The 23,085-nt window shown below is 39.5% G+C and overlaps 1 protein-coding gene across 7 annotated transcripts in view; it reads right to left on the minus strand.

The window, feature by feature from the left end:
- The window catches only part of pou2f1b (POU class 2 homeobox 1b), a 186,258-nt gene extending 164,704 nt beyond the window's left edge, over positions 1-21,554 (minus strand). For 2 of the 7 annotated variants that reach the window (XM_070893577.1, XM_070893575.1), the window contains exon 1: positions 21,368-21,554. In XM_070893577.1, coding sequence (XP_070749678.1) covers positions 21,368-21,401 — 34 coding nt within the window. In that variant the 5' untranslated portion in view covers positions 21,402-21,554. Of the gene's footprint in view, positions 1-21,114; positions 21,198-21,367 lie in introns of those variants that run through there. The other 5 variants (XM_070893579.1, XM_070893578.1, XM_070893580.1 and 2 more) reach the window with 5 other exon arrangements.
- Positions 21,555-23,085: the final 1,531 nt, after the last annotated feature.

The following is a 23,085-nucleotide window of genomic DNA, read 5'->3' on the forward strand; positions in this document are numbered from 1 at the left end:
GCGCCTTTAACATAGTGAAACGTCCCATGGCGCTTCACAGGGGTATTATGAAACAAAAAATTTGACACCGAGCCACATAAGAGAAATTAAGGCAGGTGACCAAAAGCTTGGTCAAAGAAGTCGGTTTTAAGAAGCATCTTAAAAGGAGGAAGGGATGGTGATTGAGAAATCTGGGATAATGGCGGAAAGGTAGGATTCCGAGAGTATGACGACGTCAGGCTATGTTGATCAACTAGTCTCTGTGTCAGCTCTCCCAATTTTGACACAAGTCCCCAGATGTTACTGAGGAGGACTTTGCAGGGTCGACTGGGCTAGGTGTGCCGCTATCATGTCCAAAGTCGGTGCTGAGGTCGATGCCAGTTTGTCCATCTGGTTTTATTTTTAATGTTTTTCGTAACAGTTTGTTACAATTGAATAGCTTGCTAGGTAATTTCAGAGGGCAGTTAAGAGTCAACCACATTGCTGTGGGTCTGGAGTCACATATAGACCAGACCAGGTAAGGACAGCAGATTTCCTTCCCTAAAAGGACATTAACGAACCAGATGGGTTTTTATGACAATCCGATAGTTACTTGGTCACCATTACTGACACTAGCTTTTTATTCTAGATTTATTTAATTAACTGAATTTAAATTCCACAGCTGCCATGGTGGGATTTAAACTCACGTTTCTGGTTTATTAGTCCAGGCCTCTGGATTACTAGTTCCGTAAGTTAACCATTATGCTACCGTTCTATTATTATTGTTTCCTGTAATGGTTTGTTACATCTGAGTGGCTTGCTAGGCCATTTCAGAGGGCAGTTAAGAGTCAACCACACTGCTGTGGGTCTGGAGTCACATACCAGAATCGTAGAAACTTACAGCACAGAAGGCCATTTGGCCCATCGTGTCAGTGCCGACCTACAAAAAGCTATCCAGCCTATCCCACTTGCCAGCTCCTGGTCCGTAGCCTTGTAGATTACAGCACTTCAAGTGCATATCCAAATACTTTTTAAATGCTATGAAGGTTTCTGCCTCTACCACCCTTTCAGGCAGTGAGTTCCAGACCCCCAATCACCCTCTGGGTGAAATGTTTTTCCCTCAAATCGCTTCTAAACCTCCTACCACTTACTTTAAACCTTTGCCTCCTGGTTGTTGACCCCTCTGCTAAGCAAAATAGGTCTGTCATATCCACCCTATCTCGGCCCCTCATAATTTTATACACCTCAATTAGGTCTCTCCATAGCCACCTCTGTTCTTAAAAAAAAAAACCAGCCTATCCAATCTTTCCTCACAGCTAAAATTCTCCAATCCAGGCAGCATTCTCGTAAATCTACTCTCTAGTGCGATCACATCTTTCCTGTAATGCGGTGACCAGAACTGCATGCAGTACTCCAGCTGTGGCCTAACTAGTGTTTTATACAGTTCAAGCATAACCTCCTTGCTCTTGCATTCTATGCCTCGGCCAATAAAGGCAAGTATCCCGTCTGTCTTATCTACCTGTTCTGCTACCTTCAGGGGCCTGTGGACATGCACTCCAAGATCCCCCTTTTCCTCTAGACTGCTCAGTGTCCTACCATATACTGTGTATTCCCTTTCCTTGTTAGCCCTCCCCAAATGCATTACCTCACATTTGTCCGGATTGAATTCCATTTGCCACTGTTCTGCCCACCTGACCAGTCCATTGATATCTTTCTGCAGTCGACAGCTTTCTTCTTCATCATCAACCACACGGTCAATTTTTGTATCATCTACAAACTTCTTAATCATACCACCTACATTCAAGTCTAAATCATTGATATATACCACAAAAAGCAAGGGAACTAGTATTGAGCCCTGCGGAACCCAACTGGAAACAGCCTTTCAGTCACAAAAACACCCATCAACCATTACCCTTTGCTTCCTGCCTCAGCCAATTTTGGATCCACTTTGCCACATATAGTACAGACCAGGCAAGGACACCAGATTTCCTTGCCAAAAGGACATTGGTGAACCAGATGGGTTTTTACAGCAATCCAATAGTTTCATGGTCACCAATACTGATACTAGCTTTTTATTCAATTACCTGAATTTAAGTTCTCCAGCTGCCATGGTGGGATTTGGACTCCTGTCTCTGGATCAATAGTCCAGACCTCTGGCTTACTAGTCCAGTAACATAACCATTATGCTATGGTTTCCTTGACATTGCCCATCTCCTTCCCTGCTACACCTCATCTGTTGCTGAAACCCTCATCTATGCTTTTGTTACCTCCAGACTCACCTATTCCAATGCTCTCCTGGCCAGCCTCCCATCTTCCACTCTCTATAAACTGGAGCTCATCCAACACTGTTGCCTGCATCCTATATCTTGCTCAACCATCACTTCTGTGCTTGCTTCCCTCCATTAGCTGTCGGTCCACCAACGCCTCGAATTTAAAATTAGTCACCTAGACTTCAAATTCCTCCACTGCCCCAATCTTCTATCTCTGACCTCCTCCAGCCCGATAACCCTCCAAGAACCCTGCATTCTTCAAACACTGCATTGTTTTATATCCCCCACTCCCTTCTTCCCATCATTGGTGACCATGCCTTCAGTCATCTGGGCCTTAAGCTCTGGAATACCCTCCATAAATCTCTGCCCCTTTTAAGAGCCTCCTTAAAACCTACCTCTTTGTCCAAGCTTTTAGTCACCTGTCCCAATAACAACTCCTTTTGCTCGTCGTCAACTTTTGTCTGATTACGCTCTTCTAAAGCGAGTTGGGACGTTTTCTTATTTTAATGGAACTATATAAATGTAAATTGTCATTGTTATGCTATATATAAAATAACATCTGGTCCACTAACTAGCAGTGACTGAATAAGTCAAGTTCCACATTAAAAGGTTTTCTGGGATTTTTACTGGTATTTTAGGGATTGAATTTCACAAAGTTGTCCAATATTCTGTGAATACTGCAAATGAGTGACCTATATATTTAATTTAACCATTTTTAATGCTGAGATCACACAGCAAGATGGTATGCAAGATGCATCACTGGAGGTAGATATCTAGTATTTAGCAATAATGGGTCAGGAAATGGGGTTTAACTGCATCAGAGGCAATCCTGTGCTTTTGCAACAATGGAGGATGGTTTTTGGATTTGGCAGAGTTGGGGTGGGGACTCTGAAGTTGACAGAACTGCAGTGGGGCTGGTTGCTTGAGCTCGACAGCATTGGGGTGGTCCTTTGATCTGGCAGTACTGTGGAGTGAGAACCTAGGGTTTGCGACAAGAAGTAGAATGCAAGGCTCACTACTTGATGTGTATCAGCAATAATGAGGGGAAAGGCAGGGCATGGGCCCCGACAGCACTGGTTAGAGGGGAGGGAGCCTTTCATGTGTGTCAGCACTGGTTTATGACTTTCTAACTGATCTCAAAGTAATCAATTTCATGTTTCATGACTGATTCTTGGACATGTCTGTGTGTCGGCTTCTCTCAGGTTACAGGAAAATGAGGAGAGATCAAGTAGAATAGTCCTATATTCTCTGGAGTTTAGAAGAATGAGAGGTGTTCTCATTGAAACGTATAAAATTCTTAGTGGGCTTGCGGAGAGGCAGTTTTCCCTGGCTAGAACTAGGAGTTATAGCCTTAGGAAAAGGGGTCGGCTAGTTAGAACTTGAGACATTTCTTCACTCAGGAGGGTTGTGAATCTTAGGAATTCTCTACCTCAAAAGGCTGTGGATGTTCAGTTGATGAGTATATTCAAGATCGAGATTGATAGATTTTAGGCTACTAAGGGAATCAAGGGATATGGGAATAGGGCAGGAAAGTGGAGTTAATGTAGAAGTTCAGCCATGATCTTACTGAATGGCAGAGCACACTCGAGGTGCAGTATGGCCTACTCCTGCTCCCATTTATGTTCTTATGTAAAATGTCAGAGTCAGTAACACAAGAGTTTGGGAGAGATGGAGTTGTAGGCTGCAGGATAGAGAAATGGTCATGAAGGAATTTGAACACTAGGATGAGAACTTTAACTTGGAAGTGAAGGGGGACCGGGAGCTAGTGGAGGTTAGCAAGGACAGAGCGATAGGGACATGGTGCCAGATAGGATACAGGCAGAATTTTAAATGAGCTGAGGTTTATAGAAAGTGAAAAATGAGAGCCCAGCCAGGCCAGTACTGGAATGTCAAGTATGGAGGTTGCACACTGTCCATTCTCCTTGAACTTGAGGAATCGAAGATGGGGAACAATCAGGATTGGAGAGTACAGATTTTGCTCGGGTCAAGTGTGCCAAAATGATGGGGAGAAGAGTTTTGAGCAGCACAAGTATCATGGCAAATGGAGGGCCAAAGTCCTTTTGGGAGTTTGCAGTGCAGTTGCAAGGGGCTTGGGCGAAAAAAAGTATTTTCTATGGTCAGACACAGATAGAAGTGGAGTTGGATGGGATGCCAAGGAATCCTGGGAAGTGATTGCAGATGGCCTCATCTGTGATGAAGACCAAAGAAGAAGTAGAGAGGCCACAGGAGATGGCATGATCAAGAGGGTGATCATGAATATGGGTAGGAGAATTTATATGGCAAGAAGACAGGAGGCAGTGAATTCGGAATAGATAGGGCAAGGGAAGCAGAGATGAAGATTGAAATAGTCACAGATGAGTTGTCATAGTGCAGAAGATGCCTCAATGAAGAACTTTGGATGAGACTTAGGAGTGGTCAGTAGGCAAAGAATTTTAACAGATGGAATGGTGAGGTGCTTGAGGAAGTACCAGAGGAGTAGTTAGTAATTAGAATGTTGATATTTTCTATTAACATAACTTGCATTTATAATAGCATCTTTAATATAATAAAACATCCCAAGGCGCTTCACAGGAGCACTATCCAATACAATGTAACAATATGCCAGAGAGATATTAGCACAGGTGACTAAAACTTGGTCAGAGTTTTAAGGAGTGTATTAAAAGGAGATGGTAGAGAGGCAGTATTAAAAAGGAGATTGCAGAGAGGCAGAGATGTTTTGGGAGGAAATTGCAGCCTAGGCAGCTAAAGGCACAGCCACCAATGGTGGAGTGATGGAAATCGGGGAGGCGCAAGAGGCCAGAACTGGAGGAAAGCAGAGATCTCAGAGAGTTTTAGGGCTTGAGGAAGTTAGAGATCGGGATTGGTGAGGCCATGGAGGAATTTGAAAACGGGGATGAGAATTTTAAATTTGAGGCATTGCTGTACTGGGAGTCTATGTAGGTCAGCAAGCACAGGGATGATGGGTGAGCACGATCTGGTACAAGTTAGGATACGGGCAGCAAAGTTTTGGATGAGCTGAAGTTCACGGTGACTGGAAGGTGGGAGGCCAGCCAAGAGAGCATTGGAATAGTCGAGTCTGGAGGTAACAAATGCATGGATGAGGGTTTCAGCAGCCGATGAGCAGATATGGGTGATATTACAGGAGGTGGAAGTTGGCAGTCTTGGTGATGAAGATATGGAGTTGGAAGCACAGCATTAAATAGGATGTCACAGTTGCAAACAGTCTGATTCAGCCTCAGATAGTGGCCAGGGAGAGGGAGATGGATGGAATTGGTGATTAAGTAACGGAGTTTATGACAGGAACCAAAGACAATGGCTTCGGTCTTCCCAATATTTAATTGGAGGAAATTTCTGCTCAGCCAATATGGGATGTCAGACAAGCAGCATGACAAATCAGAGGCTGTGGAGGGGTCAAGAGAGGTGGTGGTGGTGAAGTAGAGCTGGGCGTCATCAACATAAATGTGGAATCGGACATTGTGTTTTTAGATGATGTCACTGAGGGGCAGCACATAGAGGAGAAATAGGAGGGAGCCGATAGATCCTTGGGGGGCTCCAGAGGCAATGGTGTGCGTGCGTGAGTGTGAAAAGAAGCCACTGCAGGCAACGAGTACACAGATAGGAATGGAACCATGCAATGGCAGTCCCACCTGGAGAATGGGAGAGAGGCCTTGGACGAAGATGGTGTGGTCAACCATATCAAAAGCTGCAGGCAGGTCGAGAATAATGAGGGAAAGTGTGAATTTGATAAAGGGCCGTTTCAGTGCTGTGGAAGTGGTGGAAACCTGAATGGAGATGTTCAAACATGGAATTGCAGGAAAGATGGTCAAGGTTTTGAGGCGCGACAACACATTCAAAGACTTGAGAGGAAAGGGAGGCTGGAGATGGGACATGATAGTTTGCAAGGAGAGAGTGGTTATGGGTGCGTTTTTGAAGAGCAGATGATGACTGAAGGTTTGAAAGGTGGTAACTGGCTAGTCTGACAACACAACATAGAAGATAATCAAGTAGGATAATCAGAGGCTGTTGTTTCAGTTCATTTTTCAAATAAAAAATTGAATTGTGAATTAGAATGATGAAAGACTCTGAACCTAATGCACTTCCAGAAGTTCACAGTAAACAAAAGCTACAAGTCTAATCAGTAGTGTTTTTTTTAATTCACATATACAGGCCACACACAGACTGAATGTTGCTCATTAGTCCTCAGAATTTCACTGCACATGCTCAGACTGCACAATACAAATTCAGTTCAATTACAGTTCTGTCATCTGAGAGATGCCGAGACTTCCAAGTGAAAAAAGTTAATGGAGGCATTCAAAGATGAACAAATTTAATGTCATCATGAAATATGTCATTTGAAATGTTATTTAATTGTTTATTTTGGATATTAGAAATTTCAAAGAAAACATGTCAGTTGAGAATAATTTCAGAATGTGTTTTGAGTGATTTGTGGGAAGTCGACAGCCCTATTGGCACAGTGACAAGCTTACATAGACAAAACCTTTCATACTTGGAAAAAGCTGATACAAAAAACTGGCAATGCATAAAAGCAGGAAGTCAAATCATAAAATCAGTGATAGGAAATGGGCGCAGAAGCAATTATTTTTAATTAGCTAGATATAATATCTCAGTATTTCAAGTGTAAGCCATCACCAGAAATCTCACTTCTGTATAGATTTGCTGCAGCATTGCCTATTCTGTTTCTAATCCCAGTTTTTTGTCCTTGTACATACATAGTTAACTACAGTGAAATAACTTTGACTGTACAAGCAGATAAGATACATCATCCTACTACATTTCCTTGCTTTAAATTCAAAAACAATCAATTCCCCCTCCCCAGGGGCAGTAGCAAGAGCGAACAACTCCTATATACTGTGTGAATGACAATTGTCAAACTTTTTTTTAAAAACTGGTATCTTATGTGCATCCCCCACCAATTACAAAATGTGGTGGTGTTCATTAGTCAGGAGAAGCGTTGGTCAGCTGTATTCTTGGAATTGTAGTGCACATGATGCTTTCACAGTGTGATGTGGTGCATTCTGGGTGTTGTAGTCTGCTATCTGACCGAGCTTCTTCATACAGTTGACAAATAGTTCTACCTTATGAATGCAAGCCCAGGCTTCACAGACAGGGACAGATCTCTGATGTAAATAGTTTTGAGACATTTCAAACACACAGAACGCAACTTTCTGGATAAGTTTAATGATTGTGAATTTTTAAATTTCTTATGCTAGAAACGTTATTTTTAGTACAGGAACTGTGATCATGCGCTCAGTCAGAAAACAAGTTGATGGTAGAAACAATTTTCGAAAAACACTGAGTAACTAGTCAATTTTCCGTGGTATTGTACAAGGGTACTAAAGACCAAGTGTGAAATGGATTTATTTAAGAGGCCAGGGAATTGGACCAGTAAACGGATGTAATTCAATTCCAGTTTTAAAGTTACACTTTCTTGCAAATACTTTTATTAGCAAAAATAAAACCTGCAAAATTGTAGCTGGTGACATGAGATGGTAATTGTTTGGGAGGTAGGAGACAAGAGTGTAGGGACCATGAGAATGTACTGACTGGTGAGATATGACAACTGGTGTTTCCTAGGGGTATGTATATAACATATAACTAAGATGAAGGAAAAAATATATATATTCAAGTTTGGAGATAACACTAAATTAGGAAACAGTGACTTGATTAGATGAGAGTAGGAAATTACAAAAGGGACATAGATTAAGTGAATGTGGCAAATGGAATTCAATGTCTGGAAGTGTGAGGACATGCACTTTCAATCCAAGAAATACAAATTCCAACATATTCTTAATGGTGAGAGACTAGGAACTTTAGAGGAGCAAAGCGATCTGGTGTCCACGTACTCAAATCATAAAGCTAGTGCACACGTACTAAAAGTAATTAAAAAGGCTAGTGAAATGTTGGCCTTCCTGTCAATGGAGTTGGAATACCAAGGGAGAGAAAGTTATGCTCCAGTTGTACAGAGCTTTGGTCAGACGCCATCTAGAGTAATGCATTCTATTTTGGGCAATATACCTCAGGAATCATATATTTTCCATGGATTCTCCAGAATTATACCATGGTTTAAATGTACAAGAATTTTTTACGTTTCAATGAAATCACCTCTGATTCTTCTAAATTCTTCCTACATTACAACAGTGACTACATTCCAAAAGTACTTCATTGGCTGTAAAGCGATTTGAGACATCCAGTGGTTGTGAAAGGCACTTTCTTTCTTAACTCTAGGGAATATATGCCTAGTCTACTCAATCTCTCCTCATAGAACTAAAAAAAAATGTTTTTGTTAAGGGTACCAAGGGATAGGGATGTAAATGGTAAATGGAGTTGAGGTACAAATCAGCCATGATCTGACTGAATGGCAGGCTGGCTCAAGGGGTGAATTGGCCAACTCCAGAGTCCTAAGCCTACCTTCTTGATGTGGTACTGCCAATGATTCTGTATTCACACCATGAATTCCTTTCAATTCTGCATACTCTAATCAATCTTTTTCATTTGCATGTTGCACTCAGTTTTAAAATATTACCACTGCTGGAAGTTTTAATGGTCAAAAGTGTGTCATTTTAATTAGTTTATCATAAAAATGTAAACTTAAACACTAAAAATGTATTTACCCTATTTTACAATCACTTGGCCTATACACAATTGAAACCCAGCTGGCTAATTCCAAATCTCAGTGTTGATGTCTTCATGAAAAGTTACCTCCATGCCTCATTCACTATATTTCATATGTAATCAACTTTCAGATGATACAAGAATATATAAATGTGCAGAAGCAGTGTCTATTAGTGTCATCACTGGGTTCGCTTTACCTATTGGTACCAATGCATTATTTGAAAAATTGCACTTCTACAATACATTTCTTGCTTCATATTCTTCATTCATCACCTCACACTTCTCCCTGCTGCTCAAAATGCTGTCTTGAGAAACGCACACTTGGAAGAACAAAGGACATAATTATAATGCTTGGTGTTTTCCCACATTTCAATCAGACTTCAATTCACTTCACCACCAGGATGCTTTCCTGAATGCTGGTGACAATGCAATGCAAATATATACACACAGGGGATTGGGAAATTCGATGTTCATCTAATTTCAGTTTGTGAAATTGTGCAAATGCTTCAATTCTGGTTAGATTCGCTCTATAACTGTTTTTTTTTTAAAAAGAATAAAAATAACTGCGCCAGAAGTTAAAATGGAATTAGAACCACAGAAAATTGAGCGATTCTGAGAGTGAAAATGCTAATACAATATGCCTGATGTATAGCACTGCATATAAACTATGGTCAGGGATTTATTCCCACATCAATGTTAGAGCTTTATTTGTATCCAAAGTGGAAACCTGGTATGCCTTACAATTTATTCAAAATAACCCGAAATTCACATTAATGTACTTTTTAAAAAAAAAAGAATCTGCATATGCTCCAACAATTATTCACTTTAAAGATCATCGATGGAACAGTCAGAAGCTTAATTTTTTTTTAAAAAGATACATTTTCTGAATCAAAAAGCCATGGTCAATAAACTCCAGAACCATGATACAAGTATCTAACACTGCAGACAAATTTACAAAAGTTAATACTCCCACCTACAACACTGAACTTTTATAGAAAGCCCAAGTTCATCCAAGATTTCAATATGGCTCCCATATTTGCAGAGGCATCTTTCTTGCATACCTGGACAGAAGCAGATAAAAAAAATATCTAATAGGTATTCCCCGTTATTTTCATAGTAACAGCATGTCACCACTGCATGCAGAGTGGCCAAAATGTCGCATTCAACCCTACACAGAATGTTGGGAAAGAACAACAGATTTACAGGACAGTTGGCTGCGTGTTTGGAAATTAGGGGAGAGTGGCTTTGTTAGCTTGCTCTCGCAAGACCCAGGCTGCAATATAAAATCAGCTTCTAAAAAGGTCCATGCAATCAAAATGGAAATAACTATGATAATCTGCAATGCAAAGTATCTATTCAAATTTTAAATGCATTACAAAAATTAGAACTCAACAAGGAGTGGTATATTTTAATATGGTAGTAATATTTTTGACAGTGTTAGTACCATGAACAAAACGTGTTTAAAGCCAATTTTCCTTAAAATGTCAAAGCAAATTAGCATTTCTGCCATCTAGCCAGGCATTTCCAAAATACGAGTGATCCAAGATCCTCTTTATAGTGCAGAATCACTTCTAAAAACAGTTGTTCTGACATCGACATAGCTCTTTTTATATTGTAAGGTCCACCGCGTTGGAGCTACACAAATAACCAGAAAGCTTTCACATTCAATTGCTGGTCTATACTTTCACTCAGAACAGCGACAGGGAAACTGCAATTAACTTGTGGCCCTGGCATTGGAAAGAGCTCCAGATTGCTATTCAAAAACCCTTAGTAGAAATGCACCTGTGTAGATGTCAGACAGATTGGGCATGGCTGTGATCTGTCTATAGTTTGAAAATCCAAACACAGGGTGGAAGGGGGAAATGCAGTGGATGTAGTGTTAATGGACTTTAGGAAAACCGTCGGCATGGGAGATTACTGGAGAGGATTAAGTAATATGGATTTAGGGGGAGAATAACATTGGATTAAAAATTGATTAGAAGGATGAAAACAGAGTCAGTATTAAGGGCAGTTATTCCAGAGTGGTTGGAAATGGGTAGTGGTTTCCCTCAGCATTCAATTCTGTTCACTTGTTTGGATGATTTGGATACAAGCTATGAGTGGTGTCAACATTTGCAGATGATATCAACATTAACGCTTGTGCTGATAAGTAGCAAGTAACATTTGCGCAACGCAAGTGCCAGGCCATGACCATTTCCAACAAGAGTCTAGCCATGACATTCAACGAGATTACCATAGCTAAATCTCCCACCAACATATCAGAAACTTAACTGGACCAACCATATTAATACTGTGGATGCAATAGCAGGTTAGAGGGTTAGGATTCTGTGGCAAGTAATTCACCTCCTGACTCCCCAAAGCCATTCCACCATCTACAAGGTACAAGTTACGACTGTGATGTAATAGTCCCCTCTTGCCTGGATGAGTGCAGCTCCAACACTCGAGAAGCTCGACACCATCCAGGACAAAGCAACTTGCTTGATTGGCACCAGATCATCCACGACCTCTATCTCTTAGAAGGACAAGGGCAGCAGGCACATGTGAACACCACCAGAAACTACAAGTTCCCCTCCAAGTCACACACCATCCTGACTTGGAAATAGATCACCGTTCCTTCATTGTTGCTGGGTCAAAATCCTGAACACCCTCCCCAACAGCACTATGGGAGTACCTTCATCACAAGGACTGCAGCGGTTCAAGGCGGCGGCTCACCACCAACTTCTCAAGAGCAATTAGGGATGGGCAATAAATGCTGGCTTTACCAGCAACACTCACATCCCATGAACGAATGCTGATAAGTCAATGTTCCTGTGAATGTTGCTTAGAAAAATACCACTGTTCTTATAAAGCTTCTCCATGAGCAACACCATGGGAAATCTGCTGATAAATAAATCCGTTTAGTCTAAAACACTATTAACCACTTCTGTTTTAGGTATTTTAATAAAATTCCTAAGCATGCTCCCGCATGTCCTTTATTACATATTTTATCAACAAGACCCCGATATGACACCTTATCAAACTCTTCTACACAACATGCACTGTACTTCCTTTATTAATACTCATTATTTCCTTAAAATACTCACATTTCTTAGACATGACTTGCTTTTTACTAACCCCATCTTCAATTAACATATGTCCTAAGTGACTATTATTTTAATCCCATATTATGACTTCTAAAAGTTTATCCATCAATGCTAGGCTCAGTAGTCTAATAGATATCTCGGTTTATTCCTTCATTTAAAATATTTTAATAAAGTAAAAATGTAATCAACATTCAAACATCAGTTAGCAGAACTTTGAGCATGTATTTAGATACAGCGTTTCCCTTTGAGTGGTGTAACTCAGTGTTGCCAGTTCATATTACCTGCAGTGAAATGCATGATAAAATTGCACCTTAAAACAATCTAACTACAGTTAGCCCCTCAAATTTACTTTTACATTACCAGTTATTTAAACAAGTAATTGAACAGTAAAAGGCATGAAGTAATCACATGCTATATTACAGTTAAGTGTAGTACACAAATGTGTTAAAGACACACCCTACAAACAACTAGCCTGGACTACATTTTCTAACTGACATACACTGATAGCCCAGCTAATGAACAACTGAAGTTCAGAAATGTTGTTTGATCATTGCTGATGCTGAAGTATTAAGTAAGAGCAGATATAGTGAGCCAGGTCACAGCATCCATCATAATGCATCATGTCCATTTCACCTGGCCTGGGACTAAAAAGCAAATTTAAATGGTAGCAGGTGCCACCTTATTTCAATATTTCAAATATTTAGGGGAAAAAAGTTATAAAAATACATTTTTATAATCATTGTTTTTTTCTAAATATTTAATTTCTAGAAATTTTAAGCCAAATGGAATTTTACAGTTTAGGATGAGGTACAGCTTCCTCTCCACATTTTGTTTTTCCTGCTTTCCATCCAGTGATTACATTTTCCACAAGTTGGAGAGCCAGGGGGTTGGCAAATAAGGATCACATTTTACACCTGTCGAATTGTTCACCCGGATCTGTTAACTTTTTTAATTTTCTGCTCATCTAATCATAAAACTAACAGAAATGTCAACCCTGAAAAGATCTCCTGTGGCATTGTTCACAGTGAGCCAGCTCACTGCTGTTTATAGCAATACATTATAACAATTCTTTCTTTCACAGGTATGCTGGTATGGATTTTTCTAAATACATGCTCAGAAACAGATTTTTAGCACAAGTTACCTTGATAAATTTAATACTGTACAACCATATTTTGGAACATATTTTTTTAAATACTGCTATGATTCTAAAGTGAATTCTTCTGATGAGGCATTAAACCAAGATGCTGTTTTCCTATTTAAAGTTTAGGTGGACATTATAGACACTAGCATATATGCAAGCAGCTGGGAGTTCTCAAGCCTTAATTTTCCAATCTGCACTATTTTATCTGCTAATCAAAATATCTAGATCTCAGTGTCCTGGCCAAAATTCACTCCTCAACTAACAGCACCCTGGGCATTATCTCATTGCCATTTGTGGGATCCTTTGATGAACAAAATGGCCTTCAGATTTATTTCTGTAACAAATAACTTCACAGTACTTCTAGAAATTACTGAAATATTCGGATACTAAAATCCAAGCCTTTCTTTCACTGCATGTCTCACTCTCAGCCTCTGTAACTGTTGACTCATTAGTTAATAATCAGCAATGTTACACTTGGGGATGCAAGATCAAGCGTAGTCATCAGGAGAAACAAGCTTAAATGGCAAAGAATAATTGGATCAGGCAGCACAGACATATTTCAATCTCTATTTAAGGTCAAATATTCTATCTTTGCTTTTATATTCCATTACAAATCCTATGCCCATATCTAATGTAATATGAATGTATCATTCACCAGAATGATGCCAGGGCTTAGAGGGTCAAATTATGAGGACAGGTTGCATACACTTGGCTTGTATTCCCTTAAGTATAGAAGATTGGGGAATAATCTGGTCAAAATGTTAAAAAGATTTGATAGCTTCACACAGATAAACTATTACCTCTGGCAGGAGAATCAGGAACAAGGGGGCATAATCTTAAGAGTTGGACTGTTCAGGATTGAAATCAGGAAGCACTTTTTCCACACATAGGATAGTAGAAATCTGAAACTCTATGCTCTCAAAAGGCTATGGATGCTACAACAATTGGAGTTTTCAAGTCTGAGATAGACAAGATTTTTGTTGGAAAAGGGATCAAGGGATATGGAGCAACAGCCAGTAAATAGAGTTGAAGTGCAAATCAACCATGATCTAATTGAATGGCGGAGAAGGCTTGAGGGGTTGAATAGCCTAATCCTGTCCCTAATGTTCCCAACTGCCTATGTCAACCTGTGACACTGTAATCACACCCACCTGCTAGTAGTAGTGCTGCAAGTCCAAAGCGCTTCGGGCATGTAATCAGATAAAAATGGATGCCGAGCTAAAGAATTACACCATGACAAGTGTACATATGCAGTTTTGATTATAACAACTTGCATTTATATAGAGGCTTTACCCTAGAAAAATGTCCCAAGGAGATTCATGAATGTGCAAGGAAAATAAATATTGCACCAAAAGGAGAGATTAGGCGCAGTGACCAAAAGCTTGGTTTAAGAAAGAGGTTTTAAAGAATGTCTTGAAAAACTAGAAGGGGGAGAGGCAGAAGGGTTTAGGGAGGAATTTCCAGAGTGGGATCTAGGCAGCTGAAGGCACAAATGCCAATGATAGGGTGCGAGTGGGTGTATTAGATGTTGGGAGTCAAAACCAATTCAATAGATAGATTTTTGTTTAAACCCTTATTTTGAACAATAGAAATTTCAGTTACTACAAAATAATGACAGACGAAAAGAATTTCAGAAGGCATGTGAGTATTTGTGGGTATCCAGTGTGCAGATTGGCAAAACCCAGTATCAATGTGGACACAACAACTTGCATTTATACAGTACCTTTAACGTCTCAAGGCACTTCACAGGGGCGTTATCAAACACAACTTAACACCGAGCCACACAAGGAGATATTTAGGCAGGAGACCAAATGTTTGGTCAAGGAACTTCCTGAAGGAGAGGTAAAGAGACAGAGGGGTTTAGGGAGGGAATTCCTGAGCTAAGGACCCTGAAGGCACGGCCGCCAATGGTGGAGCGATTAAAATTGGGGATGCTCAAGAGGCCAGGATTGGAGGAGGGCAGAGATCTTGAAGGGTTGTCGGTGTGAAGGAGGTTACAGAGATAGGGAGGGGTGAGGCCTTGAAGGGATTTGAAAACAAGTATGAGAATTTTAAAATGTATGCGTTGACTGACTTGGAGCAAATGTAGGTCAACGAGCACAGGGGTGATGGGTGAACGGGATGGTGAGAGTTCGGATACGGGCAGCAGTTTTCAATGAGCTCAAATTTATGTTGGGTGGAAGATGGGAGGCCAATCAGGAGAGCATTGGAATAGTCAAGTCTAGAGATAACAAAGGCATGGTTAAGGGTTTTAGCAGCAGATGAGCCGAGGCGGAGTCGGTCAATGTTACGGAAGTGGAAGTAGGTGGTCTTGGTGACAGCACCGATATGTGGTCGGAAGAACATTTCGGCATCAAATACAACAACGGTCTAGAGATACTGTGCAGAGAATAATTTCTAATGGGAAAATGTTGGCACAAAGTGTGCGACAAAACATGACATGAAGTAAAGTCGTGCAGACAGGTAGTACACATAGATCTTATGACAAATTTGACAGCATCCAAATGTTCCTAGTTGTCTATACAAAACCATGATGATCAGACCACCAAACAATGAGGGGGATAAGAACATTAAAAATAACTAAATAGTAGTTACAATATAAAAGGGGACTGCCTTATCTTAAGTTGTATTTTAATACTATCCTTTAGCCATCACTTTTATTTAGGAAAGGGATTTTGATAAAAATGACTAACTGCATACAGTGAATAACTTACAGCTAAAATTAAATGTGTTTCAATCATGCTATTTTAGTAAATTATATGCAAGATTTTTATCCAAAAGTCAGCTTCTTTTAAATGAGAATATAAAAATTTTAACAAAACTTAATTTGAAACACAAAGTCATGCCACAAATGAACCTCTCAATTAAAAAAAAACATTTCAATGAAGAAGAGGGTAAAACTGATGGCTAAAAAGTTTTGCCATTTGAAATCAGGACAATCCTGACTTTAAAAGCAACGAGTTCTCCTTGGTCATTACACTGAAACTTCAGTCCAGAAATGTTCACGCTTTATATTAGTAACAATATCATACAATGGTATCACCAATGCAGTGCATCTACATCTCAGGACTTAATTTTCAGCACAGAATTCTTTCAACAGACTTGGAAAATTGAAGACGGTGAGGTGAGTTCAGCAGCAAGAACAGATTTAAGATCACACTGGGATACATTAATTGTTTTTACCATTTGTGTATTTTATGAAGTTTTGTTTACATTGCAAACAGACTTATGTATCCAATGCATTTAAGCACTATAATAGTTGAGTATGATGCCAAACAGCATGATGTGAGATGTGTGGTATAATAGAATTTTTAAATATATATTATATATATTTAGTAAAAACTTAGAACAAATACACCAAATGGATTTAAATTAATGCAAGTGTAACATCTGGTAGGACTGATGAAGCAGCGATTTTCAAAATAAGTGGCTTCTGGTTGGTATGTCAGAGTAGTCTCTCATCCACCACCAAAATTCTTCACAGTAGTAGAGCTTCATTTGCCATCGCCTTGGAGCTTGGGAAAATATGTCTACTATCCTAAAGAATCACTACTTATGGAGAGCTGTCTAAGAAAAATGCTCCTGGTTTCCAATATTCCTGGTTTCACTGAAGATTTTTTTGTAGGATTAAACTTCCCCTCTCCAGATTTTCTTCTAGTTTTTGATGTTGAACAGAACCTCAAGAATATCCAACACCATGGAGGATCCTTAGTTACTGGTTACACAGTTTAAAAAAGGAAAAAGGAAAAATATTTCTATACCTCTTGATGTACTGAAGCGGTCAGAGAAAACACTCAGAAATGGAAACAAAGTTTGTAACAGCATTTTTAGGTAAGAAAAAAAGAATAGTTTAGGGAAAAATAATAACCTGGAAATTCATAAGTTATTTCCATTTTTTTCACTAGTCAAGTGAAAGCCCTCACAAACAATACACATACATTGATTCATCCACCAGCAAGTAAATTCAATTGAAAGAATTGTAACAAACTCGGGATTTCTTCCGGCTTCTAAGTTTTGAAGGACTGGCAGCTTCCATCCATTGGGATGGAAAATTAAGATTGAAGCCAATGCAAATAAGAACTGGTGGTATAAAAGCTTCAAATCAGGCTTTTACACAAAGCCAAACAATACAAAGTGTCTCTGCAATCCAATTAATTTAAAATTTTGATGTGTAATATTTTTCCTGCCATTGAAAAAACAAGTTTCTGTTGCAACTCAAAGTTATTACCAAACTAAAACTCAACTTTATTTATGATTAGATTGTAAACTCCAAACATCAGTCAACTGCTGTAAGAGCTACTCAAAAGTTCACAAATAACCTACTTTATATAGTATAATCTTCTACAGTATCGAATGTGGAAGCCAAATATTACTATTTATTTTGGATATGTATATTTTAAAATGCATCTCAAAGCGATAGGCTGTTTACTTTGTTCTTAAAATGGGTACTATTTATACTAACAAATAACGAGAAAGACCATACTGTGGCGAGTCAAATTTATTGGGATAGGAAAAAGGACAGGAACAAAGGTGAAGTACCTAACTGGACTGACTGCAATAGATCAAGTAATACTGAAACTATAGGTATAAACAAAAACATTTCAAAACACAATTAAAACATTAAGCCGCATGCACCCATACCTATAATTCATTTTTGGCGAGACTAACATGTTTCTAAGAATACTTTTTTTTTTAAATATAGAATTTATTATGTTCATATCGGATGCTTTAACTTCTGTTTCTTACTTTCAAAGGCATCTTTAAAATTACAAAAAAACAGAACAAATTTAAGTGTTAACTCACACACGAGATACCCAAGAAGTAGAAACCTCTCTGACCCTTCAGTACACTATGATTGGCATCCCATCGACCACCCCAAACATTCACTCCCTCCACTACCTGCGCACCATGGCTGCAGTGTACACCACCGACAAGATGCACCATGGCAACTCGCCAAGGTTTCTTTGGCAGCACCTCCTGAACCCGCGATCCCCATCACCTAGAAGGACAAGGGCAGGTGCATGTGAACACCACCACCTGCAAGTACCCCTCCAAGTCACACACATTGCTGTTCCTTCATCGCAGTGGAGTTGAAATTCTGGAACTCCCTCCCCAACAGCACTGTGGGAGTACCTTCACATGGACTGCAGCTGTTCAATGCGGCGGCTCATCAACACTTTCTCAAGGGCAATTGAGGATGGGCAATAAATGCTGGCTTTGTCAGAGACACCCATACCCCATGAATGAAATTAAATCACTGATTCAAGTTATGCAGTTTTCTGCTGGAAATCAAATTTAAACCCGATGAATTGCGTTGCAGACTTTCTTCTCACTCCCATATAACTTTCCATCTGTTATGATAATCAAGATAATCTGACCACTACAATAGGGCACCCTTTCATAACTTCCGTCTCACATCTAGACATTATACAAGAAAACCCACATTATCCACTCTATCGTCACCTCTCCCTCTATCAACTTTCTTGTTTCTCTCCATTTTATCAATACTCTATGCTCTTAACTTTCTTCTTAATCCTGCTAAACTCCACAAATACACGATTGTACACATTCATCTTTCCTCATCAAAATCGAGGCTCACTACACCACCTTCTTTTGTTTCATTCACAAAATGGTAAAACTGGATTCCCTTTCCCCATCATTCTACAGGTGTTAAGATCCAAACTCAGCACACCACCTAGTGCAGTAGTTAGGGTACCGCATTAGCCATCCAAAAGGTTACGGCAAGCTGTGAAATTGAATTAAATAAATATGGTAATTTGTGGGCTAGCAACCAGAAAAAAGTGACCATGAAATATATTGAATTATAAAAACCCAAATACATGTCCCTTGGAAACAAAATCCTACTACTTTTACCAGGTTTGGGCTACATGTGACTATAGTCCATATTACCTGGTTGACTCTCAAAACCTTTGAAGTGGCTCAGCAATTTACTCAGCAAATGTGGATGATGTTGATAACCCATCATCTTATCAGAACAATAAAATGCTGCTGTTGTAATAGGCATTAAATACTACCTGCCAGCATAATCCACATGCCACGAACATTTTTTTTAATTCTTGATTTATTTAATTTCCCGACTATCCTTGTCAATCTTGGTGCTGTCTTGTACCATTAGCTTTGGCCATCCACCTAGGCTTCTCCATGAAAAGGGCACCAGCCACATGTTAATACAGTAGATTTTTTTTTAAAAGACAGGGTAATAACGAGAAAACTAGTCACCCTATTTGAATCATATGCCCTTCCAACACATCCACACAGCTCAACAGTGGTCATGGAAAAACAGTGGCCCAGCAATACCCTTGGAAGGAGAAAATTGGGATTAGGAAAAGGTTACTGCAAACTATTTTCTTTCAGCTTTAATTATGCTGCTACAAAAAAAGTTTGATGTGCTTTTAAGCCCTACATTTTCAGAAATTGAGCACGGTGTTAAGCTCATTTGTAATCGCATCTACAAATAAGTTTATTGGAAGATGCACCAGATTCCAGGACACAATTTCTAAAACCCATTCAGCAGCATAATATTTCACATAGCATTTTGCCATACATTTTTGTATAACCAAGTCACAGGCCAGTCAGCATAGATAAAAAAAATCAGTTAATTCGTAACATCACCTGTGGAATTAAAAATGGTTTATACAAATTTACACAAACACAACCTGATTAAATATTAACTTTATTGTAACTGTAAATATGCATTTCATATTTTTTTAAATCCCCAAGAGCAGTGCGCAAAACATTAGTCACTATATTTTGTGGTTATGTTTAAAGGCAAAATATTGTACAGTTGTATCGTGTGTAGTTGATCATTTTCTTCCTCGCCAGAGTCAGAAGGTCGTGGGTTCAAGTCCCACTCCAGGGACTTGAGCACAAAAAATATAGGCCGACACGCCAGTGCAGTGCTGAGGGAGCGCTGCACTGTCGGAGCTGCCATCTTTCGGATGAGACGTTAAACCAAAGGCCCCGTTTGCTCTCTCTCGAGTGGAAGTAGAATATTCCATGGCACTATTCCGAAGAAGAGCAGGGGAGTTATCCCCGGTGTCCTGGCCAATATTTATCCCACAATCAACAAAACAAAAAAAACAGATTATCTGGTCATTATCACATTGCTGTTTGTGGGAGCTTGTTTGTGCATAAATTGGCTGCCACGGTTCCTACATTGCAACAGTGACTACACTCCAAAAGCATTTCATTGGCTGTAAAGCGCTTTGAGAAGTCCGGTGGTGGTGAAAGGCGCTATATAAATCCAAGTCTTTCTTTTCAGAATGAGGAGCATGACAACCACAATAAACTACATTAATGAAAAGTGAATTCATTTTAAACAAATACTTTTACTAAGTAAGCAAAACGTTGCAACCAACTAGCGTGTTGCAGTACTTGGTAGGAGAACTTATTTGTTTATAAATGTAAATGTCTAGGATTAAATCAAAATAGGAAATTGTAAATAGAGATTTGCAAATCGTTTAGCAATCTGTTTCAGTAAATGTGGATGTTACGCTATGTAATCTAAATGCCAAGAACGATTTAAAAATATAAAGTGAAACAAATCAGACGAGGCCTAGATTGCTCATTAAAACCTCGGGGCAGATTTTAATAAGCATCCCTGCTTGAATTCTCCGTCATCTGAGCTCACCAGCAGCACTGGGGGAAGTAATGATCATCATCCAACTCAATAGTAAAAAAAAATTACACACCAAACGCACACGTCTGTTATTAAATCTATTCAACTAAACATGAGGGGCGTTCCTACGATTTAAAAACAAGCCCACTTCAGCGTATATTACACATTCAGATTTTGATCCCGCTCAAACAAGAACCGGATTTTTAATATGCTCCCTTTCTTCAGCCGTTTCGCCGGTCCGCATTTGCCCGTCTCAACAAAACCATCCGAAACATTTTCTATTATTTTATCCCCTTGAATATAACCGAGGTTAATATTTGATCCCAAATTAGCATAGAACGCTTTTGCATCGATAAAAGACAGTAAAAAATGTAAAACGCCGCGGCTTACTTTGCATAATTTTTTTTAGTCAAAATTGTCCTCCCCTCTCTGTCTTTCGCTTTCTTATTTGTTTTATTTTTTTTCCTTTTAAAAAAAATTCCTGGCGGAATGCGCTTCGTCGAAACGGCCGATCCGGCTGTGTCTATACCAGAAATAAATGCATTAAAGTTTTCTTTTTGCTCGCCCCGCAATCAAATACAGTAATAAGGCAAAATAAATTATGCTAAATTGAAATATGAATATGTAAAATTAGAGCCATTACCTTGCTTTTCATCTTTGGACGCTCCATCCGCCATTTTGAATATCAATTCACTTTACCCGGAATCCCTCGCGTTTGGGGGCCCCGCGCTTAAGTAAAAATATCGCAAATGCTTCGAAAACTTTTTATAACCCACTACTGAACGACTGAATTTATTTCCCTGGTTTTAAAAATGTGACGTCCAATCGCATTAAAAAACGATTTGTTTTTACTTTTTAAGGCGCGTCTTTGTCGCTGCTTCGGCCCCTTCGACGGAAATGAACGGAAATGAACGACCAGATTTAAATGGTACATTTTGTTACGTCCAAAATTATAATCATGAAAGTTGATTTTTACGTCATTTCGGAGACAATTCAGCATTAAAATGATCGGTTTTATTTTGAAAGCGCGTCTTTTGGTAGTTTCCGGAAATTGCCGAATGGTAATCGGCCGCAGATGTCTCAGCTGCAACCGCTGGCTGCTTATTAACTACTCATTTGCTTGCATTGTATTCCGCTGTTTATTAAAATTCTTCGTAATCGCTTTCATTCTTGGCGCGTATGGCGGCGGAAATGGACGGAAATTCCCGAGTGGAAAGGGCAACCTTTTTTTGGTCGGCTGTTTCTATATTATTATACGGACAAAAGTGCCTTTGGGAACTACGGCTTCAGTAGACCTTTGGGGTTTACAATTTTTTTTAAAGGGTTTCACTGTTCATGTGGGAGCAGGCGTTCTATCTTTTTTTGTGACAGTTAATAACGCAAAGAAAAAAAAATCAAACCTCTAATGAAGCTAAATGCTGAAAAAACAGAAGCATCCATCTGCTTCATATTTTGGATAATAGAAACATTGGGTATTTGGGACTTAGGAGCCCAGATATTCCAATCAAAATCAGGGTCAAGAATTGTAACGCCAGTTCGCCCATTTAACGCCGATTGCAAGTTTACGCTAACATTTTCTTAGGGTGCTGGAGATGCCTGCCAGTTTGACAGTTTGTATATGTAAATGAGGCTCCAATGAGATATTAAAGTCCTTCACCCAGTTTCCAGTGTTCCAGTCAGTGGGAGACCACTCTTTTTGATTAACCCAACCATTTACTTTGGAAATGTTTCCATTGCATCAACAGTCCTGTTTACAGCTTCCCCATGCCTTTTTTCAAAGATACCTTCATCCACACTACCTTTGATCTTCAAGGCAACTAATCTTAAATTTTTCTGACTGATGAAGCACGGTTGCAAGAACAGTCTGCACACACGTCTTTAACCCTGATCAAAGTCACTAATTACATTCTTTGTGACTGTGACTGTGGTGCATATCCCTCCTTGTCCCTCTCGACCTCTTGGGTGCCAACCTTGGCTCAATGTTAGCACTGTCATCTGAGACAGAAGTCTCACTCCAGAGATTTGAGCGCATAATCTAGGCTAACACTTAAGTGCAGTACCTTGGGATTGCTGCACTGTCAGAGGCGCGTCTTTCAGATGCGATGTTAAACCGAGGCCTTGTCTTCCCACTCCTATCCATGGCACTATTATAGGCCTGTCCTGGTCTGGTGTCCTGGTCAATATTTATTCCTCAACCAACATAATTAAAATAGGTTATGTAGTCATTATCTCAATGCCGTATGTGTGCAAATTGGCTGCTATATTTCCCTACATTACAACAGTGACTACTCCAAAAGTATGTAATTGGCTGCAAAGTACGGTGGGACGTCTTTTTTTCTTCCTCTGCGGCCTTTCACCAGG

The sequence above is a fragment of the Pristiophorus japonicus genome, chromosome 11 (assembly GCF_044704955.1).
Source record: "Pristiophorus japonicus isolate sPriJap1 chromosome 11, sPriJap1.hap1, whole genome shotgun sequence".
Taxonomy (NCBI): Eukaryota; Metazoa; Chordata; class Chondrichthyes; family Pristiophoridae; genus Pristiophorus; species Pristiophorus japonicus.